This window comes from Pelmatolapia mariae, linkage group LG5, assembly GCF_036321145.2.
Source record: "Pelmatolapia mariae isolate MD_Pm_ZW linkage group LG5, Pm_UMD_F_2, whole genome shotgun sequence".
NCBI classification, from domain to species: Eukaryota; Metazoa; Chordata; class Actinopteri; order Cichliformes; family Cichlidae; genus Pelmatolapia; species Pelmatolapia mariae.
In genome coordinates, this window is record NC_086231.1 from 2,552,501 (window position 1) to 2,571,858 (window position 19,358).

The 19,358-nt window shown below is 42.8% G+C and overlaps 2 protein-coding genes across 12 annotated transcripts in view; both read left to right on the forward strand.

Annotated features, from left to right (window-relative positions):
* Positions 1-843, forward strand: part of LOC134627343 (DDB1- and CUL4-associated factor 1-like) — a 21,433-nt gene extending 20,590 nt beyond the window's left edge. For 2 of the 3 annotated variants that reach the window (XM_063473336.1, XM_063473335.1), the window contains exons 29-30: positions 113-233; positions 582-843. In XM_063473336.1, coding sequence (XP_063329406.1) covers positions 113-233; positions 582-652 — 192 coding nt within the window. In that variant the 3' untranslated portion in view covers positions 653-843. Of the gene's footprint in view, positions 1-112; positions 250-581 lie in introns of all 3 variants that reach the window. The other variant, XM_063473337.1, reaches the window with a different exon arrangement.
* A 5,493-nt stretch (positions 844-6,336) lies between these two features.
* LOC134627344 (dedicator of cytokinesis protein 3-like) overlaps positions 6,337-19,358 on the forward strand; it is a 252,523-nt gene continuing 239,501 nt past the window's right edge. For all 9 annotated transcript variants that reach the window (XM_063473338.1, XM_063473343.1, XM_063473339.1 and 6 more), the window contains exon 1: positions 6,337-7,146. In XM_063473338.1, the coding sequence (XP_063329408.1) occupies positions 7,110-7,146 (37 nt within the window). In that variant the 5' untranslated portion in view covers positions 6,337-7,109. The remainder of the gene's footprint in view (positions 7,147-19,358) is intronic.

The following is a 19,358-nucleotide window of genomic DNA, read 5'->3' on the forward strand; positions in this document are numbered from 1 at the left end:
TTCTCAGTTCTGGGTATTTCAGAGTTTTAGGTTTCAGGTCTTCTCTGGTCCTCACAGTTCAGACTGCACTGGGGAGACTGGTGAGACTAATCTTTTTTCCTTTCACGCTCAGATTGCTGATCTTCTGGCTGGCGACAGCGATGATGACAATGACAGCAACGACAACAACGACTCAGAGGACTGGGAGAGCGTCGATGATGGCTCTGAGCCGTTTGACGCTGACGGATCAGAAAGTGAGTGATAATCCAGGTTTGTTTGGTTAAGTCTGTTTTACCTTCACTCGAGCTTTTTACAAACTCACATCTGGGCGGCGAGGACGCCCAATCTGCAAAAACAATCTTTTTCCTGCCTGCATAAATACACTTCAGAAATTAATATTGTTAAAAATGAGAGAGAACTGCACTGCAAGTTTTGGATTTAACATGGACAGAATGTTAATTTGATATGTGGAGACATATCTGGAGAGCATCACACCGAAACTGGATGAAAAAACCCAGAAATAAATTGACCTGAGCTTTATTCCTTCATTTTCTTTGTAATAAGGCCGTTGGTTTGAAGTGAACCCTGTGTGTGTGTTGCAGTTCTCTCTGAAGCGTCCGATGACGAGTTGATCCAGTCCCTCCGTGACCTCCATGACAGATGGTTCTCCTGACCTCAGCGTTCTCATTCGTACCTGCTTAAATCCTCGTTTCTCTTTTAAGCAGGCAGGTTGACTGTGAACACGCTCGTATGCAAATCAAATTTCTGCAATATTCTGATTCTCTAATATATATTTTTTAAATTTGAGAGAGATGTCAGAGATGACGAATAAATATTTCCCAGAGTTTTTTGGGGCCTCAGATATGCAGACTTGATTTTCTTCCTCTTGGTTAAATATTGAGTTTGAAATTTTGAATGGTAAATGGCCTGTATTTGTACAGCGCTTTACTAACTCCCTAAGGACCCCAAAGCGCTTTACATATCCACCCATTCACACACACATTCACACACTGGTGATGGTAAGCTACATTGTAGCCACAGCTACCCTGGGGCGCACTGACAGAGGCGAGGCTGCCGGACACTGGCGCCACCGGGCCCTCTGACCACCACCAGTAGGCAACGGGTGAAGTGTCTTGCCCAAGGACACAACGACCGAGACTGTCGGAGCCGGGGCTCGAACCGGCAACCTTCCGATTACAAGACGAACTGCCAACTCTTGAGCCACGATCGCCCCTTTTGAAGTATTTATGATATTTTTACCTTTTTTCTCCTCATTATTGATCAGTACTAGCTTTGTCTGAACTGCAAAACGAGACAGAAACACAAGCTGTAGTTTTTCTATAAATCAGTCGATCAAGTCCTTTCAACTCTGAAGCAGTGAGCAGTCTTTACATTTTATGTGATTATAGCTTTGAGCTTAATATTCATATAAAAGCAGTTATTGAGGTCAAAAAGAAAGAAAGACTTTGATATACACAATAAAGTGTTGAGGTTGTTTTCTACAGATTTAAAGATTGGATTTCTACAAGTTTGGATAAAACTGGATGGATTTAGGCCAGCATTCTTCTTATTGGCTGCTGCTGTCAAACAGAAGGGTTGAACAGCAGGTGGGCGGGGCTTCTGTTCTCACAGGACTGTGTGCTCGAGCCTTCAGTACTGAAAGGCACTTCTTGCTGAGTGTGTCAGGGTTCAATTTGATTGTCCTGGTAAAAACTAAACACAGAGTTGGAGGACTGTGAGGAAGCAGCAGAGACAGACAGGCGCAAATACCAACAGCTTGTACTGGACCAGCAGGACAAAGCCTGGTTTAAAGAGGGTTGTCGAGGATTCCTAGTCCTTTTGGTTTGGATCTCATTGAAGAGCGGAGCAGTGAGAAGCCGGGAGGGGAAAAACAAAGGCCTGAAGATTTGGGGTAAGAGCCTCCCGATGGCTCTGGGTCAAAGAGGAGGACAATCGCTGGAAGCTGAAGCGAGAGCAGCCCACCACAGCTGACCAGCCAACGTCAGGGTGCTGTGTTTGAAGTTGAATCTCTGTATGATGGTTGGAGGTCTAAAATGCTTGTAGGAAAGCACTTCAGAGGATTTAATTCCCACACAAATGATCTATAAAGGTGGCTGAAGTGTTGGAGGTGAATCCCTGTGAGGTTTAAGTCATTACTGATGTGGAGAAATGAGCCCAACCTTTAGAGGGAAAAGAAGGATTGGTGATGTGGGTCTATTGAAAACATCACTTTTCTGACAGCTTACAGGTGAGGATCATGTAGAGCTCACACAGTTCTTAGAGTATAATGTAAATAATAAGTTACTCTTTAATAACTTTCTCTACAGTCTTACTTTCATAGAACTTGAGATACTTCAGTAGTTAAAGGGCAGCAGAAACATCTGTAGGCACTTTTTCACTGTTCTCTACCAACCACAGCAGCAGGTCATAAATCGAGTCACAGCAACTGTTTCAGTCACAAACCAGAGCACGCTTTCTGTTCGGTGTTCAGGAGTGGACGAGTTAGGAATCCAGACGTGGTCGGGCACATGCTGGCTGCAGACGCACAGAGTACACGCCCACCAAGCTCTTTACTTTCAAATCACATGACTAATCATTTAAATTTATCTTTCTTTGTTTGAACATGCAGTGAGACTTAAAAAAAGATTTTCAAAGTTTGAGTGATGCTAAACAATCACTTGGTGAGGACCTGAGGGAGAGCAGGCTGTTTGTTTCCATTTAACTGTACAGGTTGAGCCGACATCCAAACTTTAAGTTGTCTGTGAGTCCAGACGACCGTTTCTCCTCGGCTGTGTTACTTTCAGGTCTCTGTGGACAGCAGGGTGTTCAAGTGAGTTCTTAATCTTGGGAAACGTCGCTCGCTGTCAATCTCCTCCTCTCTCTCCGTCCTGTTTCCTCCTTTTCTCGGTTTCATTTGTTCCTCCTGTCTGTCCTTCCTTTTTGTCTTGCTCCTTTTTTCCCGGCAGCGAGCTGACCCTGCCTGCCCCGACGCCTCCAGCATACTGATTTGTTCTCTGAATGTTTTAAATCCTCTCATTCCCATCTTGAATGTGACATCGTGCATATATTGCTGATGGGCTGTGGAACAAATAGTTGAATCATAAAGAGTCGAGCGTGGTCATCAGAGACAGAAAAGCATGAAAGAGACGCAGGACTCCATCAGGAAAACTGCTACAGCACTAGTCGGTGAGGAATCCCATTCACAGGGCAGCTGTCTTTCAGTTAACGGATCATTTTTACTCCCAAAGTATGTTTTTATAGTTCGTATAACCGGTGTGCCTTCTGTGGGAACATTATTATTCCTGCCAGACACACAGAGGCTGGGTGGAAACCATGGAGGAGGGTGATATCAGGATATTTCATCTCTGAGTCTGAAAACTAAAAATGTGAGCCTCTGTTTCTCTAGATTAGAAGAGCTGTCACGTCGTAAACACTTATGGGGACACATTAAGCCCAGAATGAGCAGCAGACACCTGGTTTATGCACACTTTGTGTCTGTTCTTGTCAGTTTATGGTAAAAATGTTTTTACTTTAGCAAATGAAATCAGGCTCCGTGTACTCAGATGTATTGCACTTTGACTCTGAGGCATTCAGTACTGCTGTCAAATCATTGTTCCCAAATTGTCTCATCGCTGCAGACACACATGCACATGACTTACTCCTCAGTCCTCTTTTGCGTTTCCAGTCCAATCAGAGCTCAAAGCTTTCCTGACATTTCAGAAAATCACAGGTGTAATTATGAAATCTGTATCTATGCTGAAGCTGTGTTATTGTTGTGCAGGCTCACTGGGACACAGACATGAGACAAAATAATATCAGCAGCTGTGTTTCTGCTGCAATCAGAGGCTAAAGTGTTCGTTAGCTAATGTGAAATGAAAGGGTTTGTCTCGCTGGAGTCCACACGTGGAAATTAAATCTTCATTTTAAATATTTTTTGCATACCATTAGCTTCCACAGGTGTAAAGTGTAGCAGTAAACCAGAAATAATGTTGCCATGGATGCGCTGAGTTTAGTTGGGCTGCAACTTCTGTTTTTAACTTTTTATTGTTCATATTCTGTAAATATAAGTACGCTGAAAATACTGCCTACAGTTCTGCTTTGTTTGAGTCTGTGTGTGTACCACAAATTACTTTGAAACTGAAGAAAACCTTAGAAGCTGCACTGAGAATCAGGGTTTGAGTCATCAGTCATTCTGTCCTCTGGTCTCTAATGTTCCTGTCTCTAAGGCCTCTGGTCATTTCAATTATAACCTCCTTTTAGCCACCAAGTTTACGAAAATTAGCCTCAATTTGATGCAAAATCCCCCAATTTGGAAACCTGAAGGTTTTGGTTAATACTGACAGGTTCAGCTTGTTCACTGTGAGCTTCAGACTGCATTATATCTGTAAGATACACCAAGACATAAAGATATTTATTGAAATCATAATATTTGACTAATTTTTTTCTAATCATGTGCTCAATTCAATTCTATTTTATTTATACAGCACCAAATCACAACAACAGTCAGCTCAAGGTTCTTTATATCGTAAGGTAGATCCTACAATCATATGACCCCCTATGAGCAAGCACTTTGGCGACAGTGGGAAGAAAAAACTCCCTTTTAACAGGAAGAAACCTCCAGCAGAACCAGGCTCAGGGAGGGGCGGTGAGGGGAGGAAGACAAAAGACACGCTGTGGTAGAGAGGTAATTTGAAATGCAGAATTTCAACGACCATCAGCAAACACACAAACTGTTTGTGTGCAGTTAGTCTCACAGTGTGTTGCAGCTAAAAGTCCAGCTGCTTATTTCACCGGGAGAGAAAAGACAGAGAGCTAACTTCACTCAGAGATGAAGAAAGATAAGAAAGACAGGACAGGAGAGGAAGAAGAGAGCTTAGATTTAAAGGGAAGGACTGCTCATTTAAAGCTCGCATGTAAGTCCCCATGTTTTTAAATCTGTACGTGTGACATGTTTTTTCATACTGTGAAACATGCTGTGAATCAAACTGAGGCAGACTAACTGTGATATTTAAAGGCTGCATGAGAATCCTCTGCAGGTTAGTGCAGGATAAACAGGTTAGTTTGCTGCAGTGTGTGACCGGTTCATGGTGGCTCTGGTTCATGGTCACAGTTAGCTTATAGCAGAGATTTATATGAATGTTAGCTGATGATCCTGAGATTCATTCACTGAATCCCACCTTCATACCAACTTTATAGTGTCTAATATAAAGACAGCATCAACAGTGTACTGTCAGTGTAGAGGATGGGCATCAGCCAGGACAACTCATGAAACATCTGCTCACATCTGGCTGATTTCAGGTGTGTGCACCCACAAAAGCAGCAGATCAGCTGATCACAGCCTGTACACTAAGAAAATCTACTGGAGCTCTCAGTAGAAGTTATTGTGAGTTATGATTGTTTTCCCCACACGGAGCCATTACAACCAGTTTAGTATCCCCCCACCTGCTGCATCCACTTTAACCGCTGACTGCTCACATTTTCCTGTTTACAGGCAAAGTCACCTCTACAATCTAGGCAACAGAAAATAGTTATTTTTTTCTCTGCTCATGAGATTCAAGATGAGAATATTTATTAGAATTAAAGTTTAAGCTGAAGTAAAGTTTGTATTCTCATCTACTAATATTATTTAATTATTACAGTAATAAAGCACAAGGCTCAGTTAGCTTTGCATAAAAATAGCTGCTTTTACTTTCTTACTTTGAGTACTTTTCAGAGCTGGTACTTTTTCACTTTTACTTAAGTAAAGAAGTTGAATCAGTACTTCAACTTTGACTGTAGTATTTTTCAACACTAGTACTTACTTGTATTTAAGTACAGAATGTCTGTACTTTTACCACCTCTGATTGTTATTTTATACTTTGAACAAACACAAAATAAAAGCACATAAATAATAATACCCCCCCCCCCCCCCATAGATGGGGCATTGACTGTGATGAAGACAAATAAAAAATCTAAATATTTATTGTGAAAATCAGCTCATAAGAAAAGGAAGACTAAAATGCTTTAAGGTTTGCTGGAGCTGTGTCATATCACCATGTTTGTATCGTGACCCAGCTGTCACAGCGCGTGCTGCTCTGAAGTGTCCACACGGGGGCGCAGCACGCGCAACAAACGCGCGTGGAGCTGCTGAGCTGCAGACGGCTGTCATTAGCGGCTGTACACGCGTGTCAGTGACAGCACGACCGAGACTGTGTCACGGTGCTGTAAAGTGATGACACGGCTTCATGAGTCACGGCCGGTGTGTGCGCGCGTGCGCGATACTGCACATGCTCAGAAACATTTTAAGTGAGTTTATATATTATATATATTTGCGTCTTTTATTCCCACTCGCGGTATGAGGGGTCAGCCGCTGTAGGCTCCTGTGCGCGTGCAGACTGTGCAGACCACACGAGCCCCCCTCCTGACCACCTGAGCCGCGCTCCTCCACCCTGATCCTCTTAAACTGACGGAGGCTTCCCCGCCGCTGCGCACGGCTCGCACGCAGACGGGACTGAGGTTTTTCTTCATCTGCTCACGACAAGTTCAGCAGCTGCGACGGAAGGAAGCGAGGTTCAGACGCATGGTTCAAAGAAACAAGAGCACCAGAAGCTTCGCTCTGGAGGGATGCTCACTGAGTGAGGACAGGATTCCCGAGCCCGGACAGAACTTGACGGAAAACACGAGTGATCCTGGGATTTTCCTGAATGGGAAAGTCTCGCGCTCTAATGAAATCCTCATAAATTATAGTTCATCTGCTCCGGCCGCCTTTTTGCCTAACCAAATGCCACTCTAATGCCCACAGGTGGGGTTAAAAGCCCCCTGTTTGGCTTGAAATCGCCGTGACGCCCCTGTGGAGGATTTCTCTGGCGGTTCGTCCCCGAGGAGCGCAGCACAGCCGCTGAGATGGACCGACACACTGCGCCATGGATCACCGCCAACCTGACAGGATACTAACCGTCATTTATTTAAGACAACTTTCACATTTTCAGAGTGATTTAAGGTTTTTTTTTTCCCGTAGCCATTTTCAGTAAACTTTTGCTCCGCGGTCCTCCTCGTCTCTCTCGCTGTCACTCGGATTTCCATGAAGCGACCCATCGGGTGATTATAACTACTTTCTTTGGGGGATTTTGCTGTGGGTGCAGCGGAACATCATGTGGACGCCGACAGAGGACGAGAAAATTGGAGTGGGTGAGTAAATCAGTGATGTTTGTCTGATGATGTGATGGTACACGGCTTTATTTTTAACGCAGAGGATGGTGCCAAACTCATCACCTCCAGAAACCGCAGTTAATGTTTGCGCACTTTATTTTCGTATAAAAGCATTACAGACATTCAGCTGCTCCTGCGCCTTCGATGTCTTGGTGCTAAATCATGCTGTAAAGTGAAAATACATAATCTGTGAAATGAAAGGGGTCATCTCACTGGAATCTGTTCCGAAGAAGCGCCTGTGGGTATGAGGAACTGTGCAGAGAGTACAGGTTTTTATCTGCACACCGTCTACAGTATTCCCTTTGAGATGTGTCTGCGGCACCTGAGGCGGTGGACGCTGGAAATGGTGTTTTGTTTTATCTGCTCTGTCAAGTCCCGTCTCCAGTCTGCGCGCCTGGTCTGTGGTCCTTGTCATCTGTTCTGGTGTGGTAGAACAGATCAGAGCCTTACAGCCACAGTCCTGTGTAAGTGTGACGGGTGCGGGATGAGAGAGGGGCTGTGTCCTCGCGTCTGGTGTGGGTTTATAGTGCGTGAATGTGGAAAGTGTGTGAGGGTGGGTGAAGTGAAACTGAAGCAAGGACAGGAACAGGATGCGGTGATAATGGACAGTGCAGGTAACTGAGACTTGACAGCAGGGCAGCAGTGATTGATTAAGCAGAGTGCCATGGCAGCACGATGACGGTGAATGTTTTCAGATGAGAGCTGGTGCTTTGGGCCCATTAGCCAAGGATCCACAGTCCAATTATTCTCACTCCCATCCCCATTTATCTCCCGTTTATCTGCTGCATTTACACGTCTTCCAGGCAGCCACACCTAAAGGCCTGTTTGGAAACACACTGCTGACCCAAACTTGACTTTCCTCCTCTTACCTCCACCAAAGAGATCATGTGATCCTTGATTCTACAGTTATTAAAAAAGTTCTGGAGAGAGTTGCATTAATGGTGTGGCTTTCCCCATCTTGGAAGTGATGAACGTCTGGAGTCAGCAAGGATCCAGGAACGACTCTAAACATTGTGAGATATGGTTAAATTATGTTGCCACAAGTACATATGACATTAAATAGAAACGCTGAGTGACATCATCTTGATGTTCTCATGAAAATATCACAAACTAATCAACGTCCTGGACGGATATTTTAGTGTGTGTGGAGGTATTGTTCTTGGTCTTGTGCTCCTGCTTTGTTGGTGCTTTTTAAATGCTTGTTTGTTGCGAATGTTGCTGGATCTCTAAAGGTTTTTTTTGTGCAGTCTTGTCACTAAAACTTCAGCCATTAACTCTTTACTGTCATATTTCAGGCCTGCTTATACAATAAAATGATTGGTTATTGAGAATGGTCTCTGCCTGTGTCCAGTCCTACTCTTTGATCAAGGGAACAAAATCTTAATTAAATTTTATAAGAATTTTATTGACACTCTAGTCAATGTATATTTATGAATACAGCATAAAATCTCCTGAATAATACTTACTGTTCCTGGCTGCAAAAGTACCAACTATAACCTTTATTTTATTTTCTAATGGCACTGGCAGCATGCCTGTATCTAATGTGGATTGCTCAAATCTGATTGGTGCATGAGCATTTCCAGTACCAGTACCTCAGGTTGCACTGCCTCTTGCACCATCCTGCTTTATTTTAAAGCCGTTCTTTCACCTTCCTCTCAGCGCTGCTGTCTTTGTGCGTGGCTCTCTGGGGTTCAGGTAATGTTCAAGGAGCTCTTCCTCTGATGGTTATGCCAACTTTCAGTTTCTTGATTCTTTCACTGAGTTTATACCCTGAGAAGATGATTTTCATGCTTTTTGTATACTTTAGTGATATTTTGAGTATTTAATGACCCCCCACCCACCCTCTCATTCTCTCTCTCTTAAACGATTAAACATTTCCTCACTAAGTGACCCAGAGACCACCCATGGAGGTGAAACACTGTGTAATCAGTGATCTTAACTTGGACAGTTTAAGAAAATTAAGATAGGTATTTCACATGAGGTGCCAGACTTCCTGTCCCCGATGGTCAGAGGTATCGACTGACAGCTGCCTGGATCTTTCCGAGTGACCAATCAGGTTAAACGCCACACAATGTCTGCAGCGTGAGGGAGCGAGGCCTCTGCTGACAGGAAGTCAATTTGAGCAGTCATGACTCTGCCAATCTGTTAATTGGAAAGAGACATTAGCTGAATTTAAATGAGAGGCTGTGGGTGTTTTTCCTGCTTCCTGATACCTTCAGTAGACTCCAGCCGAGGATGCGTGCTGCGGCTGTTTGATTTACTCTGCTAGAAGCCTCTTAGCATCAAAATCAAAATTGTGCCACATCTTACAAGCCTTCACATCGCCCGCTGGTAGACTCCATAAAAGGAAAACAGCACCATAATCTGACAGTGCAGGAGTGTGGAAAGCAATCGTGAATATCACCCTTCAAAGACGCCATCACACAGAACATTAGGTGTTCGCTTAAAGTGCCACACATTTCACTCTGCAGGGTGGTGACACTGCTGAAAAAAAAAAGAGATCCACACAATAATGACATCGTAAGAGGAGCACAGGTGCAGTCGTCACCGCCCACATGTTCACAGTAAATCTGACAGTTTAGTTATCTTTTAGGAGAATAGTAAGAAAAGACATTCTGGGAAATTGACTCTAAAGTTCTGTAAAAGTCCATCACAAAAACAACTTTGTAATTAAAATGACAATTATGATACATTTTCTATAAAGTTATGGAAAAGTCACCTGATTTGAATGTTACCCTCACACTGATTGATCATTATCACATATCCATCCCAGGCAATCCTAATGATCAGACCCCTACGAGCAGAACATGGCAACTGTGGGGAGGAAGAACTCCCTTTTAACAGAAAGAGATCTCTAACACCTATTGTCAGAGACCTCTAGTGGCCATGTGGAAAAAATGCATGAGACGTTTCCTGATGTGGTAAAATAAGAAAATGGAGTTTTGTAACAAGTGAATCATGTTGGGAAAAGATGATATTCACCAAGTACTAACACCAATTAAACAGTGTAAAAAAAAACCCCCCACATTGAATATTTTAATGAAAGCTCAGTCCAGAAATCCTCAGAGTCAAGTGGACCAAGCCTCCACTACCGTCCTTTCTCTCTTCAGCAGTGTGGAGTCACCAGCATGAGTGAGGTGATGGCTGCCGTGTAGAGAGTAGAAGAGGAAATAAACATGGGACCGATAACATCTGATAACTGCCGTTCAGTGCACTGACAACACGGAAACGGACGCAAAAATGTAAAAAAATGATGTGTAACTGTGACTCACTGAGAGCTGAAAAAAGGAAAAGAAAGAGGAAATTCTTTATTTGCCACTGGATAGAGGGAAGAACGCTGAAATCCTAAAAACACCGTCCTTTGAAACTACAGAGTCACGTATCCCTGCAATGTTTCCATGTAAGTATGCTTTGTGTGCCCTTTGTTAATCCAGCCATTTGTGTTTTTGCTGCATAATGCTTTGCATACCAAGGCAGGGAGAGTGGTAACTCATAGAGCCCTTCCAATGGAGTTGGGATGACTAGTGCCTGGTTGTAGAAAACAGCTATTCAGCTGCATGAATGCAGCTTTGTGGCACCCATAGAGGTTCCTGAATGCAGCTTCACCTCCCCCAGGGCTGCACAGCACAGCACTCAGTTCTCACACTCAGATAACACAGAACGCACACAGACAGACAGACAGGCAGAGAGGAAGACAGATGGACAAATGAACAGACGTTCCAGACAGCCTCCTTATGAAATGCACCTGCTGAAGATGAGAACTCTCTCTGTTAGCCACAGAAAAGTTTGCAAATCAGTCAGTCTGTGTTTAAAACTGCAAGAGCACTGAAGCTGTATGTGAAGGATTTACATTCTGGGTCTTAAAAGTGATACTTATTCAGAAGTACCTTAAACCTACATTCTTTCTAATGGCCAGCAGGGGGCGTTCACTCTGATTTCAAAGGTAAGTCTGACAGTGTAGATATCTACGAGGAAAAAGTTCCACAGTTCACCTGAGCTGTCCACACTTTGTTAGGGTGTTCACGATCCCAGTTGCTAATTTGAAGTCTTATTTAATATGAAGTTATGTTATGTTTGTAAATTGTGATTCCAATTAGAGCCAAAAAGACGGATAAAGCAAGGCACGGTTTAGGGCGGAGCTATCTTTTTATTAAGTCACAACTCTATGAGCACTCTGTGTCCAGTATCAACACATCAAGATGGTGTGGGGGAAACACCCTGCTAACAGGAACGCACTATTCAGTCTGAGACATCGTGGTGGCTACGTCCATCTTTTATGTACAGTCTATAATTCCTAGCAAATTCAACTGTAAATCATCAGCAGGTTTCCTGATATCCAAACATCCTCCTACATAAAATACACAGATGGTTCATTGTTGTTTAGACACACTGAAATCAGAAAAACACACACGCAGGTGGGCAGGTGACTTTAACACAGACATGTCGTACCACAGCACATTTGTCACACCTCCAGCAGGCGTGCAGCAGCGTACACGGCGCTAAAACTGTAACACTGTGAAAGTGACAGAGGTGTAAAGGAGCGCGGCACCTTGTTTGTCTCTCTTTGTGCTTTTCAGTCCCGGTCTGTCTTCACTCTGACTTATTTATTCTGGACCAGCTTTTCATTTTGCTGCCGTTGCCTGTGCTCATCTGTCACTGCTGTGAACCGGAGGGTGGGGGGCTGGAGAGGGCTTCTTGTGTCAGACTTTATAAGCCGACTTTAATGAATTCTTAAGTCATTTGTTTTCCTCGCCTTTGAGTCAGACTCGGTCTATTTGTCAAATGTCATAGCTTCATCGTAAAAAACTTATCTTGACAAGACTTTGAAGGATGATGCGTCACTGGGCTATATCCGGTGTGAATAATTGGCTTGAGTGGCTTGATGGCGGTCATAACATTGGAGAACAAGCTTAAGGATGTGAGAAACGTTTATTATCATCAGAGGACGTTTTTTGTACTTCTGATAAGTTTTGGAGGAAATCACCTCTTTTTGTGGCTATTGGAGGAACTTGGAGGATAAAAGTCATTACAATTATGCTTTCAGGATCGTTATTTTTTGGAATAGGCACGCTGAGCCCATTTTCATTCTGGGTGGTCAATTAATGCCATTTCGTCAAAGCGCTGAGTGGCTCCTTGATGTACTAAGTGTCCTCTGGCAGTGAAGTTCTGGCATTAATGAAACAGGTCTGTCATTTCTGAATCACTTTTCTTTACTGACTGCTTGTGTGGATACCGCCCACGTGGACTTTGTACAACTCTAAAACCTTACAGCAGTGGTCAGTTCTGCTGCGGCTGGTGTGTCAAAGCCCTGAACCCAAAGCGAAGCTTTAGGCATAACAGGGCGAGGCCGACACCTTTTGAAAAAAAGTGGATTTTACTCCACCAGTGGATGATGTTGCATCGGTACGGGCGAGGCACCAAGTCTGTTTCTTCTGAAAGAGCCTTTTAACTCTTATTTAAATACACTTTACACATTTCTGCCTTCAGAAAAAACCCCAACTCCCTCATCCCTGTTCTTTAGAAATATTTGATGCATTTTCCATAAACTAAAAATGGTTTTTGTGATTTGAAAAATGTGAAAACCTTTCCTACATTCACATTATAAATGAATCCTCCCTGTATTCACTTCAGCAAGTCATTAATTTACTGCCTGAAAAATCTGCTTCTGTGAATGTGATAAAGTACAGTTCCACAAAAGAAAACATTATATCTGCTTTTATGTCCTTTTATGAGACGATACTTTTAATGTTGTTTGTGCCCAACGATGATTTATACATCTGAAGTTTGTCTTTGAGGAAATGCGTTCACTCTCTCTTCTGTCATGACTCTGCCTCTCATGAACGATTAGGCGAGAAGAACTCAAGTTGGACACGATGAATTATCACCACTGCCTATGGGAACTGACAGCAAATCCGTCCGTCCGTCCATCCAGGTCCATCACTCCTTCAGTCTGTCTTTTTAATCCCACGGCAAAGCCACGAGTTAACAAAGACACAGATTCTCCTTATTAATATGGTCCTTTCTTAAAGGGCTTGCGTACTGTATCATAAGGTAAAGACAGTCCTTTTCTGTGTCTCTTGCTCTGACTTTTGGAAAGTTTTAGCAAGTTTCTCAGATACGATTCAAGCACAGTTGTTACTGTGCTGAAGGGAACTTGGGAACACACCGCTGTTCAGCTGCTCAACGTACCCAGTCCATCTATTTTCTCCACTGCTTATCCTGTTTGGGTCTCACAGGGTTAAAGCTTCTCAGAGCATTGGTCAAGAGGTTTATCTCAAAGAATAAGATTATTTCTGCAGACACTGTTTTATAAATGCAAGCTTAATCTGTATTAGGAGGCCATTTTTCTGATTGCAGCTCCTTTGACCTGAAAACCAGCCTGTTGTCTGTTAGTGTTTTGATGTCAGTGCTGATGTTTTGACAAAGCTGTGAACATCTCAAAGATACGCCCAAACTATTCCTCACTGATATGGACGAGGTGATGAATGACATCAGTGCAACAGTAGGATGGGTTGCTCAGTTCATCACATTTATGCTCTTGTAAGGGAACCCTTGGTGACACATTCTGACACACTGTGTTTGTCCTGTTTTTCATAATTTTCCATTGTGAAGATGTGCATTTGAAGTCAAACATGGCTAAAGTCAAAAAGATACAAAATCCCAAATGGGACACAGGTGAGAAACCCGCAGCTTCCATCAGAATTTGACAGAAAAACAATATTTGACACCCTAGAATGAGAACAGATGGAGAAACACGAACCCCTGCTACATGATCATCGAACTGTGCCACTCGTGAGCTTTGGAAGCGTTAAACAGTTGCACACTTATCAGCATTCACATGTTTGTGACCCAGATTTATAGCTTCGGTCATATGGCTTCTATAACATAACTCTCAGAGGACAGAAACATCAAACTGGTCTCACGTGGTTTGCAGGATACTGAAACGTAACCAGGTCAGGCTTCTCCGGGGCTAACTGCTGACAGTTTTAAGATCCTATAGATGATCTCAAAGGCTTTCTATAGAATACCAAGTTACTGGTGCACATGAGACGTTCGCCAAACATCAGTAGGTCTCATGGCTTTCAATGTGCTTAGCTTGTTTACCTACAGTGCACTGATACCTGGTCACTATGCACGTGTACTTGATTATTAAAAGTGTTCCATTGCAATCAGTTCAGCTTAATTAGTTAATGGCATCCCATAGCAAATCCCAGCAGCACTTTGCAACTGCATAAAAGATAGGTTAACTAATTACACCAAATGAATACCGACTAACTTCATGGGTTAGAAAGAGGCAGAGAAAGAGAACACTGAAAGGCAGAGGGGAGTCAGAGCGGAGATACAGTGAAGTAATCAGATTGAGAGGGAGATGCTGAGCTGGTAATGTGATGTTGTTTCCAGCTGACAACTAGTCGGCTAAACAGAAGGTGAAGTCATCACCGCAGTCCCCGACTGGCACACACCCAGCACTCAGCAAGGTGCTTATTACTGTGTGTGTGTGACAAGTAACACTCAAAGAACTAATACTTATAAAACAAAGGTCATTTGGTTACAAAGTTCTTTGCGGTTCTTAAAAATAATTGCCAGCATCTAAAGTGCACATTACATCAGCTGTGACTTGTCCCGGCCCAGCCTGGTGTTCTTGTTTTGCATTGATTGTAACTGCGTTTTTAGTGGGTAACATTTTCATAAAAGGTGCTGCACAGACTCATTTATTCAGTCCTATCATTCCGCATATAAGCAGGTCATTAATTTGCTTTTATGTTTTTAATTTCAATCAGAACGACTACAACTATAATCAAGAGCAGATTCTTTTTTTTTTCCAAGGCCCATTAATGAAAACAGACACGACACTGGAGCAGCGTGAAGAGAATGAGCTGCTTTGGCGGTAGGTTGCTGGCTAAAGCAACTTAAGTATATAAGATTTATCAGAAGGGTATATAGAAGGGTGTCATTGGATGTCAGCTGGCCTGAGATCAGCTGATTGTGGATGATCTAAACTAACAGAAATCAACAAAATACAAAAAAGGAAGAAAGCCTTTGAGATCAATTTTCTGGTTTTACAGGCTTTGATCTAACATGAATGTTCAGGTTAAGCATGCCTAAACTGGTTAAATCAGTTACATTTGTTCACACGTACATTAAGAACAAAACACTGGTGTGTGTTTCATTCGGTAAAATGCTATCAGAGGACAAGTTTCCCTGGGAGGGGTGAAGTGGGCATGGCTGGATTAAATTGACTGCTGCAGGGAGAGGCAGATGGCTTGATATGCTAAGACACACTTCTCTGTGTAGGTAAAAATTGTGCTGGTCCAACCTTTTGTGAACTCTGGTGGGTGCTGTCCTTAGGCCTAAACATGACCAGTGCCAGTGTTAACACACAATAACGAGCGCTGCTCTTGTGTGAGCGAGGTGGACTCGGTGCTGTTTCTTTTCTCAGCCTTCACACACGATTTTCTTTGGCAAACACGTGATGTGAGGAGGCTTAAAGATTAAAGTATGATGAGGCTTGAGAGCAGCTGGCTGCTGTCCGTGGTGCTGAAACACACCCAGTCGAGCAGGGATGGGGGGTGGAGGAGATCCTCGCCTCCACCACGTACTTTCTCCCTCCTCTGGAGAAACAGAAAGTTAAGTCACGATAAAAAGGTTGCAGCGTTTTCACACGTAGGCGGGGAAGTTCATCACATGCAGCAGTAAGCTTGTGTGTACTGCTGCGTGTTTCCCACCGCTTCACTCACTCAGGGATGGTGCACGGGCAGCAGTGAGTCGTGCTTCACACCCAAAATAAAAACCAAGGCGGCCCTTACAAACTTGAAAATGCATTTTGGTTTGTACTGAACAGCAGTTGAAGAGAGGAAGCCAAAAGCAAAGAGCTCAGAGAGGGATTACTCAGAGCCCAGCAGCGTGTTTAACGTTTCCTGCGTCCTGGTGTCATTTTGAAATGATTTTCTTCAAAATAAGGAGGATATTTTACATCGCAGTGTGTGTTCATGGATGCTTTGGGGATATGCTGATTTCTACTTATTTCCTTTGTGTATTTTATGTATTTGAACAAGTATGTATTTTTGTGTATTTCAGTGCAAGTGCACCTCTTTCCTTTTACAGTTTTACTTCCTGCTTAAAAGCCCAAACTCTCACACACACAGTATTTAGTTCAGACTGAGCCAAGATGGCAGACTCTGTTGATCTTCCAACGTAGTCCAACAGAAGGCGGTCTCTTCTGTCCTGATTCATGTCCATATGAACAAAGCAAATGTTTTCCACTTTTAAAGGGTAAAAAGTCTGCATTTAGAGCCTGCAGGGTTGGAGGTGGTAATCCTGGTGGTAATTCTTTACTATTTATCATTAAAACTTGCTTAGTCAATAAAACTACTGTGTTAGGACTAGAAGACAATCCAGTGGTTTCTATTCTTGACAAAATACACCCAGCAGGCCCAAACAGAAATCCATAAGTTTCAGAGACAAACATATAAAGAATTAGCATCAATAAACATGAATTCATAGATTGATCTGAGGGCCTCTCACCCGGCCTGAGTTTGATGGAAGCTTCCAGCCCAGCAGGCCGGCAGGTATCGCTCTTATGAAAGAAATCTTAAATTAAAATAAAAACAAACAAATGAAAAAGAGTTGGACACATTTTTCATATTTTTCAAAGGTTAACTTAAGAATTTGTGTTACACTTACTGACCTAAATTATCACGATTATGTTTCGTACAATAAAAAAGCATCCCTAGCTTTTCATGTACTTCTGCTTTTCAGTCTAATAGATGTGTTAATGAAGCTCCCATTAAACATCCTCTGTATTCTAGTGCCATCAGTGCGTGTTGATTCAGCCCAGACTGAGCGTGTTGTGCCCACAGAAACACCCTGTGGATTTTTTTAATCTCTCCTCTCAAATTCTCTTTAGACTTGAGACTTTAATCTCGGTGTCTGTCACCGTCACGCTGCCTCTCTGTATCTTTCCCCGTATCTCAGTCTGCTGCTTCCATCTGCAACCCCTCCTGTCTTTATTTGCTTTTATGTGAAAATTCACAATCTCCACATCTCTGTCTATCCCTTACACCCCCATACACACACGTCTATCGTCACTGGCCTCCACTCAAATCACAGTTGGAGCAGGAAACACGGGTGCACCAACTGCACCACAAAGTAAAATTAGAAGAAGGATTCTCAGTGTTGGTGGTGCGACTGTAACTGGAGCAGGTTAGCACACAATTTGTGACACACTTCTTGCCATCCTGAAATAACTGGAACTGAGGAACGGCTTTGAAAGTTACCGGATAACGATCTCCCCCATCTCACCCCGCCCTTGTCTGCTCTGTACTCTTCTCCCCACTCTGCCTCACCCCCCGTGGTTCTGGCTCTTGGGGAAGTGAGTTAGGTTGATGTCAAAGCACAGGCTTGTCGTCTAGTTTATATGCACAAAGAGGATAGCTCATCTTTTGAACTGGGATGGTAATTTAAAAAAAGAAAAGTTTAAAAGAGAATAAAAATCATAAAGTTTTAATTTGTGGTCCATGTGTCAGAAAAACTCTGGATGTGGGCTGCATCTCCAGCTGGCAGTCAGGGTGTGTGTGTGTGTGTGTGTGTGTCTCAGGGGTTTTAAACACAGCAGCATTCTAGAGGAGAGTTCCGTTGTTGTTATGGTTACGTTCAGTTTCCGCGGACACCCTGGCAAGACTGGCTTCTTATCACCATAACAACGGTCCAACTTCCCAGCCTCCATCCAGAGAGGCGGACCACGAGCGGCTCCGATCACTGACAACATAAACATGTTGCTTCAGTATAACCAGTTTCTCCAAACAGAACCTCTGACAGTCACACACAAACTAACTTTTATCTAAAGTGCAAAGTTACGCAGCTACATCAGTGGGTCGTAGTTTTGTCAGACTCTTTTGTCACTGATTGCTGGGTATGTTTACATGGTCACAAGCATCCTGGTACACGTGTTGGCACATGTAAATATCATCTCCTGATTTAGGGTAATGTTGCAGATGTTCATCTTTTCCAAATGTTGAATGGTGTTGACAACTTGTTGATTTTGCATCAAGTTAAGATGTAATGCTGCTGGTCAGAGAAAGGCCATAGACTTTATATACAAGATTTAGCTCCTGGGTTTTAAAAAACAGCATATATGTAAGTGCTTTAAATCTGCATTCTTTCTAAAACCAGCAGGATGTGAGTCCTCTGGCTGTAAAAAGAAGTTTATGTTTTATTAAAAGTTTGAGAAAATGTCCCTTGGCTTTCTTGATTCTTGCACTTTTCTGAAGATTTTTATGAACTCAGTTCTTAGTTTAAATTCTTTTTTAAAAGGACTTATGTTCATTTCGGTCCCCATTAGAGTCAAAAAAGTAGAATAAAGCCTGAAACATGGTTTTACAAAACTAAGTGATCAGCTCGAGTCTACAAAAACAGGGCCTGCCAAACCAGCGGGTGATGTTATGCATCCTAAGCTCGAGGAGTCTTGGGCTGCTGTTCTTCATCATATCAGTATCTATAACTTTCCTATCCTTTGACTGCCAAATTAAGCAGATCTCTAAACCTTGATTGTTCCATCTGCTATGCCTTTTCCATTGGTGGAGTTCTGATTCCCAGTCTGGAGCCAGTTCCATGCATTTCCATCATGACACCAGGTAACTAGACCATGTCAAACTTTACAGGTTTACTGTCATGAGCCGAATGTAGTTTATAAATTCTCAGCCTTACACAGTATTTCATAGTCGAGTCCTGCAGTGTAGCATATCTCCTCCTTCACCATCACTTTCATCTTAGTAGTTTAGGTAAAAAAGTGCAGCCTGCCTGCGGTATCCACCTAAGGACCCGGTCTGCGTGATGTTCTGTGTATCTGCTGCGCATTTGGTAATGCTTTGAATTTTTTGTATTTCTTTTGCTCTTAATTTTATTTTGGTTTGAATGTCATCATTGTGTGTGGGATTCCTTGCAACAACACATTGGCTAGCATGAGGAAAAGATTATAGCTTGGGTTAAAATGATTACTTTCCTAATATTAGGATATTTGATAAGTTTAAAGCACTTATAATCATGCTTAAAACCACTGCTGTTTGGAAATGGTCACATGATCTGTGGTGTACTGTACTGACCCATCCATTCAACTCTAATAACATGACCTCAATTACTACACTATCTGGAGTCGCCTCCTGAGACTTTAAAAGGATGATTCTGTCATTCTT